The 16,440-nt window shown below is 41.1% G+C and overlaps 1 protein-coding gene across 4 annotated transcripts in view; it reads right to left on the reverse strand.

Annotated features, from left to right (window-relative positions):
* Window positions 1-165: 165 nt before the first annotated feature.
* The window catches only part of TEF (TEF transcription factor, PAR bZIP family member), a 34,416-nt gene continuing 18,141 nt past the window's right edge, over window positions 166-16,440 (reverse strand). For 2 of the 4 annotated variants that reach the window (XM_053253645.1, XM_053253643.1), the window contains exons 3-5: window positions 14,353-14,573; window positions 13,575-13,786; window positions 166-11,074 (exon numbers count right to left, since the gene is read on the reverse strand). In XM_053253645.1, coding sequence (XP_053109620.1) covers window positions 11,053-11,074; window positions 13,575-13,786; window positions 14,353-14,573 — 455 coding nt within the window. In that variant the 3' untranslated portion in view covers window positions 166-11,052. Of the gene's footprint in view, window positions 11,075-13,570; window positions 13,787-14,352; window positions 14,574-16,440 lie in introns of those variants that run through there. The other 2 variants (XM_053253646.1, XM_053253644.1) reach the window with 1 other exon arrangement.

Raw genomic sequence — 16,440 nt, forward strand, 5'->3', positions numbered from 1 at the left:
TGGCTCATAAAAAGGTAGTGCAGAATTGGAGTCCAACCTCTTAAAATGCTAAGCATTATCAGCTCATGCGGCCAGACAGCCAGCTAGCTGAAAGCTCTACATCAGATCATAATCCTAAGATGACAGGTTATGCACACAGTGTCTAGGTAGTGACTAGATCTTGGCTTAGTAGAATATACACTTTATTTTTCTTTAAAGGCAAATACTAACAGAATTCAATACTCAAAATTTTACATGTTTAAAACAAGAGCATTAAAAGAGAGAGAGAGAGAGAGAGAGACTTAGCAGAGAGGCTTTAATATACCTAGAAAATCCAGTCTGGTTTCCACAACCAGAGTTCATATCCACATAGTTTTATCATTTTAAAAAAGTATAAGAAATGGAAATATAAAGGAATGCCAGGTAGGCCTTGAATATGGAAATGACCTTTCCTTAGCACAACTATCATTTAAGCACTTTCAACAGTCATCCATCAAGCACTAGGGTATACAAAAAATGAGCAGGGACAGAATATTTGTAGATGCAAAACACGAATGGTAAGAGGCAGTTTTACCCAGAAGTTTTTACAAACATAATTACAAATTACAATATTACCTTATTATAGTGCCTTTAATACAAGAGTCAAAAGCATTTTACAGACTGCTCTACAAAACCTATATACAGAAACAACTTTGCCCACCACACATTCGACACACCAAAGGGGTAAAATACAGAAAATATTAAAAGCATACAGCAATACAAACTTTAAATATAAACACATGTTTTGTTGTGCACAGGGCAGACTAATTTTCCCTATATAATGAACGGAACTGAAAACTATCATTGGTTGTTTCAAATAAAGAGCAGACCACACTCCCTCATACTGAATTGGCCACTAGAGAGCAACTCATGAAACTCTTGAGCAGTTCAAGACTCAAACTTCTGAAAAGTCTAGCAGGAGAAGAGATTCACTGAATGTCTTTAACACGGCTACATAGCAGGTATCTCATTTGTTTAGGAACAGATATTCGAAGAAGTACTCTAGCGGACATCCAGATCAAGTTACTCATGAGTAGCCCCACTAAAAGTAATGGGATAAGTTATCTGTGGCTAACTTGTTACACGACTTTCAACAGGTTCGTGAGCATTTAATCTGGACGTCAGTCTATCTACTTTACAAACAGATGTTTTATATTGCTATTTCAATAACATGCCACTGAAAGCGGGTATCAGAAGTTACTTTTTCTAAATAAAACACCACCACAGAACACACATCAAGGTCATTTACAACCATGATAGGGATAGGAAGGGCAGGGATGGACCTACCTTCCCCCAGGCAATCAGCGATATCCTCTTCGGCGTGCCATTGCATGTCCACACAATCAATGTTGCTCTGTGCAGCACAGCTCTCTGGAGGCTGGGGCTCATTTTCCTGGTCTTCACAAATCCCACAATGCACTGTGTGACAAGCACAGTGCACTGGGGGGTTCCCTTGCGAGTCAGGTGCTCAAGCATATTCATGACTCCAAACTGGGGGTAAAGGGCGCACTCACATCCTTTAACACAAAGTTAAAGCCTGGGGCAAATTCCCGGATTTGCAGGGGAGGCAGCGCCGGGATTGCCTGTAATCCCAACCCTGCACACGAGCAACGAAACCCAAGGAGGGCTGCCCAAGCCTGGGTTTGGCTACTTGAGTGGACAGCCTCACCAAGTACAACGGGTCCCAATACAAAACACTGACTGAAGGACAAAATGTAAATTTCCCCAATTCACCTAGCCCAGATTTCTGTCCAGTTCTGTAGAACATCTGAATGGCCAATGAAGCATTCAGTGAAACACTCCTCTATCAAGTTAGTAAATGTTCATTTACTGAGATGTTTGATTAGACAGGGGAATATACATGCACAAAATGTGACAGATGACGAGCTCAGCATCTTTAAAGGATAAGACACCATAAACCTAATTTATGGTATCATGAATGATGATTCACTGCAGACTGATTAAAGAGTTCAAAGATCACTGTATTTAAAGACAAAATACAGCAAATGTTGTGTTCCTGAAATCGCTGTGTGCTTTTTGCCATCAAGAAGCCATACATGGGGAAACTGGCAGGCTGGCTTGCCTCCAAATAGGATTGAGTACTATTATGAACAAACTCAGTGATCAAGGAAATACTTTCCATGCCAGTTCTCATTTTCTCTGCCTCTGTGGTTTATTAAACATTTTGTAAATAGAAAGCATCACAAGCCAGAATTCTACATCAATGTAACTTTGATTTCTGCAGTTTTCTAAGAAAAAATTCTCAAGCCATGCTACATTAAAGATCTTCAACAAAGTTTGCAGAGGTTACAGTGGAAGCACTTATTACTCCATGTGAACTGAGATTAATAGTAAAGTGTATTTACATCTTTGTTATACAAAATACAGTATTCCAATAATCATGTTAATCACCATATCTTAGACACAAACATGAAAACAAGATTCCTAGACTCTACTAAACATTCTACCAACTGATGCTTCAGAACATGTTAATTGTTATCCCAGTTCAGCAAACAAAATGAAATGAAAACTTTTACCCTCAGCTGGGAGGCTGCCTTGTTGAGAAATTCAGATAATGTTCACAAGGTGGCATTACTAGGACCCAGAAGCAAGAAACATGTGCATTAGTTGACAAGATGTATGGGGGAAACATTAGTTTCATTTATTTTAAGAGTTAGTTATATTTGTCAAATACTACTATTATATACCACAAAGTAATTTAAAATATGACCCAGATTACAGCTCTCACATCAGAATCAATTCATGAAGAATTAACTGGTTTACTTTTAATGGAAGCAAAATTCATACTATCTAAAACATGGAAAAGAAGTGGTTTGACAAAATATGGGAGCTCATGGTTACGGATAAGGTATCATTACATATTAAAGGTTTCATGAACTCGACATATAAAGACTATTTTCTTGTGAGATGGTTACCCTTCCATTTAACGAACAGAAACAAACTCCCATACTGAAGACCTGAAAGATTTAATTCAATACTCCTCTGGTAAGAAGGTATCCCTTGCTATTTCGATATTTATAAATTATACTGACAAGTCAATAATTAGACAATGGGCAAAATGCACTATCATTAGAGCCTTATTGCTATCTTCATTTCTTTTATGTGAATATTGGTTGAGTACAGCTTAGTCAATTACAAAGAGAATTGCCTGAGAATTCTCAACGTTTCATTCCTATATATCAGATATAACTTGAAAACACTTTTTAAAAAAGATTCTTTTTTTAAAAAAGTCAAAATTAAGTTTTTATAAATCAAAAGCAATCATAAATGAACCCAACCAAGCAATGGATCTAGCAGTGACAAAGATTTTAGAATCAGCATGTTGGTTAAAGAAGTGTCTTGCTCTTGACTTCATTTTCCCATTCCTCTCATATTGTTTTGCCTCTTTTCTTGCAGTGTTCCATTCACCAGTGACATCATACACTTCTATAATTTGAACAAGAGAAATGTATTGCAAAGCTAAGAAAAAAACAGTGCCCAATGTACCTGTATTATCAGGACCATAGTCACACTCATTCAAGATTTTTGACAGAATCTTCCAGAAATGCGCTATGTTCTATAATACATCAGAAACAGGAGGATGAAGACAAACATAATATGTAAAAAGAGCGAGAGTACAGAGCCACCTAATGGCACAGCGGGAAAATGACTTGATTAGCAAGCCAGAGGTTGCCAGTTCGAATCCCCGCTGGTATGTTTCCCAGACTATGGAAAACACCTATATTGGGCAGCAGTGATATAAGAAGATGCTGAAAGGCATCATCTCATACTGCATGGGAGATGGTAATGGTAAACCCCTCCTGTATTCTACCAAAGACAACCACATGGCTCTGTGGTTGTCAGGAGTTGACACCGACTCTACGGCACACTATACAGAGCTCATCTCTCAGTCATGGAGTGAGTCTGGATTCCTCCCTGCTTTGCAATTTAAACTGCAGATGTGTATCGAATGCTGACTCAACTGTCACTCTGTCCCCTTTCCATTCCTGCTTCTGGTGAACAGGCTGTCTTTTAATAGGTTTGTTAAAACATAGCATGTACATTTATAAATGTACTTGTCACCTTGTTTTAAAAAGGAAAAAAGTGTTTTTTAAAAATATCCAGCGATAGGATGGTAGTGTCTGGCTGGCATCTGCATTGTTACCAAATCAATACCATGCACAGCTATCTCCTAATGCAAACCTTTTTTTTTTTTTTTTAAGAGCTCAACTCTGGAAAGGAATAGGTACATTTGAACTGAATGTTGTAAAATGGTTTCCAACCTAGCCTCACTAATCCATGGATATGACATTTCTCTTCTCCCTGTATCTGATTTTCAGTGAAAGGACAGCAATAAGTTAAACATTACAATTCATTAGCATTACAACTGCAAGAGCAGAATTGAAGAGCATTTTACACATTATGCAGTGCTAAAACTGGATTTGCCACAGAGAATTACACCAATCATTGCCCCCTGTTAAGTGTATCTGTATTGGACATTGTGAATGGTCTATGAGTAGCTGATTGATGCTGCAGCACTGCTGAAACTAAGTGGGTACAGATTTGATCAAAACCTTAGATGGGAGACTACCTGGATGAGTGGAGATGATTGCATGTAAAAGCTAGATGTAAGTATTTTTTTAAAATATGTATCTACATGATCCATGTGTTTACAAACACATTTGTCACACTCATACTCAACATTTTTAGGTGTATGACAAACTTGATCTACACATTTCTTCAACACAGAAGTGCCTCCAGAGCAAGCAAGGTAATCTATCTTGTTCCTGAGTAAAGGTCCCATTTATCATGAAATTATTGTTACCGTAAAAGAGGAAGGAACAACTCAATTTTGTTCAGCTATGAGCTACCTCTTCTGGATGAATTAAAGCACTCCCATTTTTAAAGACCTTCAAGCTCTTTGCAGTGGGGAGCATAGTGATTTAAATAACTAGGAGCTAATGGTCCAAAGCTGTTTGGGAGTTACACAGAAACACAGCTAACTAGCAATTCCTCCTACCAATTCTTCTTATCAAGACCATATTTGCTCTAACAGTTTAACTGTTATCCTGCACACTTTGACTACCATTTCTCTTCCACTACAACTTGACAGAAACAACTGTTTACTAGCCAAATACCACGTGCAACTTCTACATCTAGAACGCCTGAGTTATTCCAGACAGCACAACATAGGAGTAACATGGAGAAATGCCAAAGAAAAGGGTTTTTAAATAACCAAACTTCAAAGACATTGGAAGTTTAATAGTTACACAAAAGAGCAACCAATATTAATATTGTAGGTTTAACATCAAAGCTTATAAAGGTTTCAGTATGCACACCACTAAGTAAATGTCTCCATTACCTCAAGAATGAATGATACCAAGTAAAGGGAAAGGAAAAACTCCATCAAAATTCACATGAAACTGGCACAGAGACCACAAAAGAACCACAAGTTGTCCTTAACTCATTACTGGGGAAGCATAAACCTCACACTAACATTCAAGAATTCAAAGCCAACTAAACAGAGACTGTGCTTATGCAAAGTCTCTTCATGTTAAAGGAGAGCTTTCTTACATATGACCAGAGGGATTAGATCCTAAATGTGTGTTTTTTTTAAACACACACCCAACAATTATGTATTATGAGTGGAATCTAGTTCAACTGGGTATTTTATTCTCTACCAGAAGATTACCTACAAAGATTAAGACTATCTTAACAAATTTTCTATTATGCAAAAAGTTATTTGCTGGTATAGAATTTTTCCTCCTCAATACTTAGATTTAAATGTCATCCCTGTATCTTGGTTGCTCAATGCATATCCAAACGCAGCTCACCGTTGCCCACAAACTGCTCCTAGTAAGTTATGTAATTACATAGACTGCATTCCAATTTTCTATAAACAGTCATTCCGTTATTAATGGAATAAATAGTAGACAGAAAAGTTTGTGCAATTTACTGCATGCATCCTGCCCTACCATTTTTGAACAAACAACTCTACCCATTAGTGCAAATTAAGAATATTCTTCTATACTGCCACTTCCAGAAACCAGTTACCAAGATGAACAGGTTGTAAAAGGTCTAATTACAGCCATGAGTTATACTTATCTCATACAGAAAAGGGACAATGCATTGAGGGAACAGAAAGCTCTAAAGCAACATGACGTCTCAGCAGAGAACAAATGAGACGTGAAGGAAGAATTAAGAATGAAAACTATTTCAATTTGGAAAGCGATGCAACCTTTTTAAAGGTATAACTCATACATGTAACTTTTGCACTAATTTGTAGCCTAGTACAAAATAAGCTTTAATAATTTTCAACTTCAACTGCAGCAAATGGCTAATCTGTGTGACTGAAATACAGCTATATAGATCATTTTAAGACTGCACTATAAAATATAGTATGGTGTACTGCTAGAGGTTTTTTACATGCAGATCAGAAACCACCAACACTACTGCAAGTTTTTCCAATGGTATGAAGGTACACAATAAAACTAAAATGGTTACAGTATTTCTGCAAACACAGTTTAATGTCAGAATCAAAGAAATATTGGCAGACATCTGGACTAATGTTGTGCATGTCGAACAATATTTTGTGTGTGCAGTGAGGGAAGGGCAGTTTTTACCAATCCTCCCAGCACTCTGTCTCCTGAAAATGTCCCCGAGGGTTGTGGGACCATCAAGGACATATTTTCAGGAGTGGGAGGGGGGCATAGTGGTCTACAGAGGGAAAGGGGTTGGTGAAGATCACCCCTCCCCCGCTGCACACAAAAGTTACTCAGCATGCATAACATTAGTCTGGATGTTAGCCACTGTTTTATTACGCCAGTGGCCAACTGTACCATCTTTGCAGAAGAGTATGGCTGGAAAATTCAGCGATTATGACCTAATGTGAATAACCCCTTCCCCCCCCCTCTCTAAAAGCCTTAGGCCCATGGCAAGCCCCGCCCTCACAGCAGCCACGACCAATCCCACCGAGAGCAATGGAGTGCAAGAATGCCACTGTGTGAACTGCCTTCTGTCTCTGAGGGGAAGGGGTAGGTACTGTGACTCTTTAACCCTAACTCCACAAAAATAAAGGAGAAAGGGAAGGGAGGAAAAGAGGGAGCACGGGTGGGGGGCAAGGAAGTTGAGGCTGCAAAACTGCAACAGGTGGGGAGGAGAGAGTGAGCAGAGAGGCCAAGCCCCAAGTGTGTCTCTGGAGGAAGAGGAGGGAGGAGGGAGGGCGGACTCCCCGAGGAAGTGGGAAGTGACCACCCACCTGCCTGTCTTCCAGTCAGGGGCGGATTAACGTAGTGGTGGCAACAATAACTCTTGAGGGTGCTCCTACAGCAGCGCTGTCATGGGGAGAGCACAGCGCCAAGGTACATTTCAGGCCAGGGTGGGTGGGAAAAACGGGAGTCGAGGAACAACCACCCACAGGTTGGGAACCAGAGACGGGAGAAGTGGTTCAGGAGGACACAGTGGCGCTTTACTTCTCTGCCTTGCTTGCTCAGCAAGACCCGCTGCATTTTCCCCTCCTGCTGTTGCTGGCGCCTCCCCCCACTCCCAACTGCCATCTTCCAGCCCCCACTGTGGCTCCTGCCTTCATCTCTCTGCTCAGCCTTTCTCGAGATTCCAGGGCCAGGCAGACAGGGGGGCACTGGAAAAAGACAGAGAGAGGCGGGCGGCAAAGAGGGGAGACCGAGGCGGGGATGAAGGAGAAAGCTCCTTTTGTGGGCCCGCCTACCGACCAAATGACAGATCAGGAGGCAGTAAGGCCCCAAAACAAAAGCACATGGCCCTCCCCACACATTCAAGGGAGGGGGGATTACTGGGGGTTGAGGAGAGCAGTCAGCAGGCATCTCCATAGGAAAAAATGTGGAGCTGGGCAAGAAATCAGGAAGAGACTGGCCAATGGCAACAAGGAGTGGAAACACCCCCCCCCCCCAAAAGCCACACTCAAGGGAGTGAAAGCAGCGCAGGCAATAAGTGGAGATGCGGGTCTGTGCCGATGGTGGCAGCTGTGAGGCCCCAAAATAAAAACACACGACCCTTCCCTCACACTCAAGGCGAGTGGGGAAGATTATTGGGTCTTGAGGAGAGCAGCGGAGCCCAAGAATGCCACTGAGCCAACCGCTTTCTGCATCTCTCTCTATCTCAGCACTTACACAGACAAGTTCCTGTGCACTCAGAGGGGGACTTTGCAATCGCAGGGTTTCCAAGCAACACCCTCCCTAGGAGACTAAGGAGAGTAGCCAGCCCCTGTGCACAGAGGCTTGCAAAACAACCCACAAGGGAAGGGAAGAGAGAGGGGAGCAGAGAGAAAGGAGGGAGAAAGAAAGACAGAAAGGGAGAGGAAGAAATAAAGTGGGGGGGGGGGAGAAGAAAGATGGGAAGAGACGGGAGGAGAGAGAGAAAAGTAGGGAGGGGCAGAGAGTAAGAAAGAAGGGAGAGGATGAAAGGGGGCGAGAAAAAAGAAAGTAAATGAAAGAAAAAACAAAGGGGAAAGAGCGAATGGGGAGTTTAGAGACCTAATAAAAGGAAGACGGGAAAGTTGGGAGGCTCCTGGAGTAGGAGCGAGGGGCTGAATGACATATGGACGCCAAAGTTGTGGGAATGGCATGTTGGAAGCAACGGAGGAGAAGCAGGAGCGGGGCTCAGATGAGGGTGGGGAAGTCTCTGGGATGAGAGGGCTGTGGCAGGGGCTGAGGGGATCAAGTACCAGCATGCAGAAGCTCTGTGTGGGTTCAGCCAGTTGTAAATTTTTTTTTAATGTAATAAAAACAAAATATTGGAAATCTGGATCTGAATGTAAACTACAGAGAATACAGCACATCATTTAGACTAGCCCTAAGATGCTGGTATATGGATTCCCCCACCCATATATTTAATGTTCATCCTAATTCTTTCACATATTATTTTAAAGATTCTAACAGTACACAATCAATGAATTTTAAACAACATGGAGTTTGTTTATATATAACGGACAATTAACACCTGCTCTTGAACAAAAATTTGTGGTTTCTTAACTCTGCTGGGATTTTCCATTGAAACAGAAAGCTAGGCCAGAATTTTCCAAAACCGAATCTACCACCATTGTTTTGTCAAGATCTGCCTGTCAGCTCCAGTTCTTGAATCTGAAACCAACAGCCCTGTTCACTACATCAGGGGTTCCCAACCTGTGGTATTCCAGATGCTACTGAACTACAACTCCCACAATCCTCAGATACAATTTATTGTGGCTAGGGATGAATGGGAATTGTAGTTCAGCAATATCTGGAGTACCACAGGTTGGGAACCTCTCTGCTGCATGGTCTTTATCCACTGATGGAAGCCTTCTGATCCAGCCATAATGGTTCTGTGACACACTGGTACATCTTTTGTTCTGGGAACAATTTGGGTAAACATTTGGCAAAACGCATGCCCACTCAGCAGTCTGCTTCCCCAACTGCTCTCCTATTCCTCAAACGCATCATGGCACAATGAGGCACTTACTCTTTAAAGGCTTTCAAAAGTCCTTGATCAGAACAAGATACTTATTTGTAAATATATCCACATATTCCTCTCCCTTTTCTGCCAGTTATATTACAGTGAATAAAACCATGGGCCTATAGTATTTTACTAGACATATATTATGTTTTTGATGCCATTATAAATTTCACATAAATCATGCTCAGTGTGTCACTTCTAGAGAATTGATAAAAACTCTACAAAGGAAATCCTGTTTCCATATCTCACATTGCTACCTACATGGCCTATCTGTATAGTTTCTGCTACCTCGTAGGCATGTACTTAAAATATATTCCACTGTGCTCCATCTGATGTTTCAGGTCCATGAGTCCAATGTCCATGAGTCCAAGTCTAAGTTAGGCACTCAGTGAAATCCAAAATATGCTTTAGAGGGAAGTAGTAAGGGGAAACACAACTACCAACTCTGTCCTCTAGTACTAGAGAGTGCCAGGAAGAATAACTGACAGTCAGCATTGGGTATGCTGTTGAGGCAACAAGAAGGGCCCTCCCCCATGCTGAAAGAAGACCACCCAACGAAGAGTTTGATAACATATGTTTCAATAATCTAAAGAAAATGAAACTTTGAGCGCTCACGTCTCTCTCCTCCCACATGTAGGTTATAACAAAAGAAGGGTGAAACTCTGTAACTGAGTCTCCCTTCTTTTACAACCCAAATTCATTTTATTTACAATCTCCATTCCCTGCTCCTCATTACACAGCTATAGCTAAAATATCTTTATCAATACAAGGAAATAAAAATGCCTTACAAATAGAATGAAGAGTAGATTGTGAAAATGACTCTTACTAACATAATCATTTTAAAACAGTACTGTCAAATGACAGAAAGCTTAAGAGAAAGTGCTAACTTCAGAAATCTAGTATACAAGTTGGCTTTTGTCAGCTGAGAAAATAAGGTGCATCCTTCTTGCTAGCATTTGTCAAGGTATAGCACATCTTGGGGGTCCTTATTTCCTATTACTTCAATTTAAGTCAATATATCACTTATATCGTGTACTAAAATGAGTTTCTTGTTAGCCCATTTTCTACATATGCTGTTTCTTCTCCAAATGTACAACAGCTTAAGAGAATTTAGTTGCAAAATTAATCTCTGTTCTAAAGCACAGAACAGATTTTTTAAAACCCACATAATTATAGAAGGATTATAGCTTAAGCCATTTTCAGTTAAGACTTCCTACTTTCTCCCATCAAAGGATCACCTCCCAAAACCACTACTTATTCAAGTTATCAAACTGAACTCAAGGACACGAGCACCAAGTGTAGTTGAAAAGTGTTAATAGTTGTACTGCAAGTTGTGGTTACGAGGGAAAAAATAGCAGTACCAAAGAAGTGTAGCATTAGAGACCTTAGCCTTTTCATCATGCTCAGCCCTTGGGTAGTTCAGATGAGGTACTTGCAGGAAAGCAGGGTCATCACCAGTGGTTTGTGTAGAATGCCTCAACATCTTTTCATTGTTCACTCTGACGACAGGTGGTTTCATGTGTAGTTTTTAGTTTCTTTGTGATTTTAAAAGTCTTTAAAGTTGCATCACTCGGAATCCGATAAGTCACTTTAAACAAAGCAAAGCAAGAATGTGACTATTTTATTTAGAAAACAGCATCTTATTACATTGCACTCCCAGGAATGTCAAAAATTCCCTGTCATAAAGACAAAACTTGTAGGCTGTTTAGGGGGAATTAAATTAGCAATGGGAGGTAAAGCCAACTCCACTGAAGCAAAAGCATTAATGATAGGGAATAACAGCTCTAATTAATTAATTTTAATTATTATACAGGCTTAGACTGTTTCTGTTTCCAATAATAAGCTGTGTTCAAGCTTGAGCAATACTCAGTCTAGTGATTTTTACAATACTGACCTACTCAGAAAGGCTTCAAAAGAAGGTATGCACATAAAGACATGCGTACACAGTCTAGGGCAACTACTGACTACAGCAGATCTAGATAACCTTACTCTCGAACAGTGATGGGCAAACTAGGGCCTCCAGATGTGGCTGAATTCCAATTTTCCCCAGCTACAATAAATTGTGGCTGAGGATGATGGAAAATGTAGTTCAACAACAGCTGGAGGGCCAAGTTTGCCTGCTCTAAAACAACAGCAATATCCCAAATTCCTCTTGTTCAGGAACAGAACCCTTATCTTCTACAGAACCACCTTTATTATGCCTGAGAACTAATCCAGACTTCTAGGCTCCCTTCCCTCCTTGATATTTTTCATAAGCAGGGAAATTTTGACATGGGAGATGCTTTTGAAAAAGAATTTCCCCACTTACATCCTGCTGACTGTCCCGGCCGGAATGTCTGAACTGGCTCCAGGATAAAACTATGCAGATGACCATTTACTACTTAGTAGAGTTCTTATTTATTCTAAACAGCTGATGACTTTGGAAATGGTCCCCAGCATTACAGAGGAATGTATGCTGCTTTAGCCAAGGGACCAACATTAGCAGCTATCAGCAGCTACTGGGAAAGCCTTGGGTGTTCCTTTCAAGATAAGAGCCAAAACAAACTGGGGTGGGGGGGGGGGCGGGGAGACAGTCATCACTGAGGAACTAGATGCAAAGCAATCTGGGAGATAATGAAATTAAAGTAGTTCACAAGAAAGTGTTATGGTCCCTTCTTCCACTAGTCAGGCCAGATGTAAGCCTGTGGCAAAGGACCACTTGCATAGCTCCAAAGCAAGCTGTTTCTTACACTCATACTACTCTTAACAATAGCAAGACAGCTACATTATAGCTTGTTGCTTTTAATAAAAACTATGCCCCCTTCTGAAAAAGGGAGCATAGGAATTTACTATATCAAATTAAACTAAGGTCAAAGTATATATTTTAAAAAATTGTGTTTTGTTTTAAACTATCTTAAATTAATAGTGGGTCCAGACTGGGGAGCCCTGTGGCTACTATTAATCTCAGGAAATAGGTTTCCACTGGCACAACTGGGAGTTCCCTTCCTGGGATGAACAGCAACCACAGCCCACTTACATCAGAACTGGATCACATGTTAATTCTTTTAAGGAACATTAGTCATGAAGCAGATAGACTTAAATCAACTAAAAGCCAAATTAGATGTTATGTTAAAATGTGCAGTTATAGAAGGATTGCCTGAGTGTATTTACTAGCTTAAACTAGCCATCACAGGGGTCTGATCCGGGGGAAAGTGGGACTTTGCCTTCACAGCACTGTCAATCCAGATTGGCCCCTTCAACAATGGCTTCTATTTGCCGCAGGGAAGAAGCTTTACCAATAGGCTCAGAGGGTTAAAGCCCCTTCCCTTGCGAGGGTCTAGATCAGGGCCCCTGCAGTGGCTAGATAAGCTAGTAAACACACATATGAAAATCAAATTTCATGTTTTAATGCATCACTCAATGTAATGCACACTCACTAACCAGTATTGCTATCCCTATAGAATAAAAATCCCCCTGACTGAAAAAGGATGCTTATCTGTTCTCAACAGAATAAGAGAAATCACCATTAAAGCTTGCACTTAAAATAATTTCATAAAAGTTTTGTTAACTTGTTTGTTTAAAAGAGAGCAATTATTTCATGGTGTCTCCCTGAACTATTTCTTGAACATTACACCAGCATTTCTTAAACTTGAGCCCCGAGATGTTGATGGACTACAACTCCAATCATCCCCAGCCATGTCCATTGTGGCTGGGGATTATGGGAGTTGTAGTCCATCAACATCTGGGGGACCAAGGTTAAGAAACCTCGCATTACACAATTTTTAGTATTCCAACATATTTTCCTTCCCACTCCCCCCGACAAACATCAGAACAACAAGCAAACACCCTGCCAGTTTAGCAATTTTTCACCCCCAGTTATCAAATTAGTGTTTTTCCATTAGTAACAGCAAGTGCTCTAAATGTGTTAAATTATAAAAGACAATTGACATACTGCAACACTAAGATCAGAAAATTCCTTGACCACATTGTGTCAGGAGAAGTGGATCTTGGTTAGGGACACACACACACACACACCCCATTACTTCTGGGAGTCTCTACAGAAAACATAGAGGCCCAAGGGACAAAATAAGGGAAGAGGGCTTGCTTACAAGGGTCCATATCTGCTCTCATATTTAGAGACAATGTTCTTGCATTTGCCCACTTCCTTCCGCAGCTCCGCCACCTCAGTCCTCAGGGCTGTGTTCTCCTTCTCCAGAAAGGCAGCTCTGATTGTAATCTGGTTCTCTTTCAGGCGCCGAGCATCACGAGATCGTTTGGCTGCCACGTTATTCTTCTTCCGCCTTGTCCAATACTTTTCATCCTAGGAGGGAAGAGATTAGTATTTGAGGTGTGAAAAAGCCATTAAATAGAACCACTACCTGTCTTCTTCTTGCACCAACTTCTACAAAGATGAAACGAATCTTCAAAAACTGGGGTAATGCAAGATTTCATTTCATTCTAATGCACTTGACAAAAAAAAAAAAATCCACTCAGGAACACCTGAGTTTACCAGCCTTTAGTAGGAAATAATGTTTTTGGTTTTTTTCTTATTTCAGTTCTTTCATCCTCTGCTTGACCAAATGCTTGCAGCTATTATATGCATGATGCTAAGCTGTCATTGGTGGAGAGAAGCAAGGATAAATAGAACCAGATGTGACAAAATCATGTTTATAATGCTAATTCCTCTGTACCAAAAAGAGGAGCCTAAAAAAAGGGGGCCAATTGAGGAAAAATATCAATATAAAGTTAAATACATACCCTATAGCAAAGAAACTTCCATGAATCTTTTGATTATCTCCTAAGAAATAACCATATCTGAACATATGTGACAAGACTTTAAATTTAATCCAACAAACATTCCAACTCTGTGATTAAGTAAGCCTTTACCTTTTGATCATCTGGAACAAAGACCTTCTTGGCTTTTTTAATCATGGGTTGTGGTTTCAGGTCTTCTTCAGCAAACTTGTGCTTTCTAGGGTTGAAGAGCTCACCTCCGGGCACACTAGACAGCACTAGATCAGCAGGGTCAGGGTTGAAATTCACATCAACTTCAACACAGTCTGGATCAATGGGACTAGGTGTCCGTCTCTCACTATCTGGTGAAGATTCTGGCAAAGGAAGGAGGCATTGCAACAGCTAGTCAGAGTGAGAAGATACAATTTCTTACCTGTAAATTCTTGTTTTCCAAGACTCTCAGAGGGCATTTGTCACTGTCAGGATGGCACCTCTCTCTGAAACAGTACATAAGAACAGCCCTGCTGGATCAAGCACAAGGCCCATCTAGTCCAGCATCCTGTTTCGCACAATAGCCCACCAGATGCCTCTGGGGAGCGCACAGGCAAGAGGTATATGCATGCCCTCTCTCCTGCTGTTGCTCCCCTACAACTGATATTGAGAGGCATCATGCCTCTGAGGCTGGAGATGGCCCACAGCCATCAGACCAGTAGCCATTGATAGACCTGCCCTCCATGAATCTGTCTAAATCCCTTTTAAAGTCATCCAAGCTGGTGGCCATCACCACATCCCATGGCAAGAGATGTGGCAAGGGACAGACAAGATTTAATTATGTGCTGTGTGAAAAAGTACTTTCACTTGTCCATCCTAAATTTCCCAACCTTCAGTTTCATGGGGTGACCCCTGGTTCTAGCATTCAGAGAGGGAGAAAAATTTATCTCTGTCTACCCTCTCCACTCCATGCATAGTTTTATATACCTCGATCATGTCTCTCCTTAGTTGCCTCTTTTCCAAGGTAAAGAGCCCCAGATGCTGTAGCCTAGCCTCATAAGGAATGTGATCCAGGCCCCTGATCATTTTGGTTGGCCTCTTCTGCACCTTTTCCAGTTCTACAATGTCCTTCTTAAGATACGGTGACCAAAGCTATACACAGTACTCCAGATCTGACCGCACCATAGATATGTATAAAGGAATTATGATATTAGCATTTTTATTTTCAATCCACCTCCTAATGATTCCTAGCATGGAATTAGCCTTTTTCACAGCTACTGCGCACTGAGATGACACTTTCAATGAGCCATCCACCACAACCCCAAGATCTCTCTCCTGGTCAGTCACCGACAACCCATCAGCGTGTATGTGAAGTTGGTGTTTTTCGCCCCAATGTGCATCACTTTACACTTGCTTACACTGAACCGCATTTGGCATTTTGTTGCCCATTCACCCAGTTTGAAGAGATCTTTTTGGAGCTCCTCACAATCCATTGTGGATTTCACTACCCTAAATAGTTTAGTGTCATCTGTCAATTTAGCCACTTCGCTGGTCACCCCAACTTCTAGATTGCTTATGAACAAGTTAAAGAGTACTGGTCCCAGTATCGGTCCCTGGGGGACCCCACTTCCTACCTACCTCCATTGTGAAAACTGTCCATTCATTCCTACTCTGTTTCCTGTCCTTCAACCAGTTACCGATCCACATATGAACCTGTCCCCTTATTCCATGACTGCTAAGTTTACCCAAGAGCCTTTGGTGAGGAACTTTATCAAAAGCTTTTTGGAAGTCCAAGTATACTAAGTCAACCAGATCACCTTTATCCACATGACACTCTCAAAGAACTCCAAAAGGTTAGTGAGGCAAGACTTTCCCTTGCAGAAGCCATGCTGGTTCTCCTTCAACAAGGCCTGTTCTTCTATATGCTTAACAATTTTGTCCTCAAGTATGTTTTCTATCAATTTACCCGGCACCGAAGTTAAGCTGACCAGCCTGTAATTTCCCGGATCCCCCCGCCCCGGATCCCTTCTAGAAAATTGGGAGACATATTGGCTACTTTCCAGTCCTCTGGTACAGGGCCCAATTATAGGGACAAGTTATATATTTTTGCTAGGAGATTGGCAATTTCACATTTGAGTTCCTTCAGAACTCTTGGGTGGATGCTATCTGGCCCTGGCAATTTGTTAATTCTTAGCTTTTCAAGAAAGTTTAGAACATCTTCCCTTGTCACCTCAAATTCATCCAGAAACT

This window comes from Hemicordylus capensis, chromosome 5 (genome assembly GCF_027244095.1).
Source record: "Hemicordylus capensis ecotype Gifberg chromosome 5, rHemCap1.1.pri, whole genome shotgun sequence".
Taxonomy (NCBI): Eukaryota; Metazoa; Chordata; class Lepidosauria; order Squamata; family Cordylidae; genus Hemicordylus; species Hemicordylus capensis.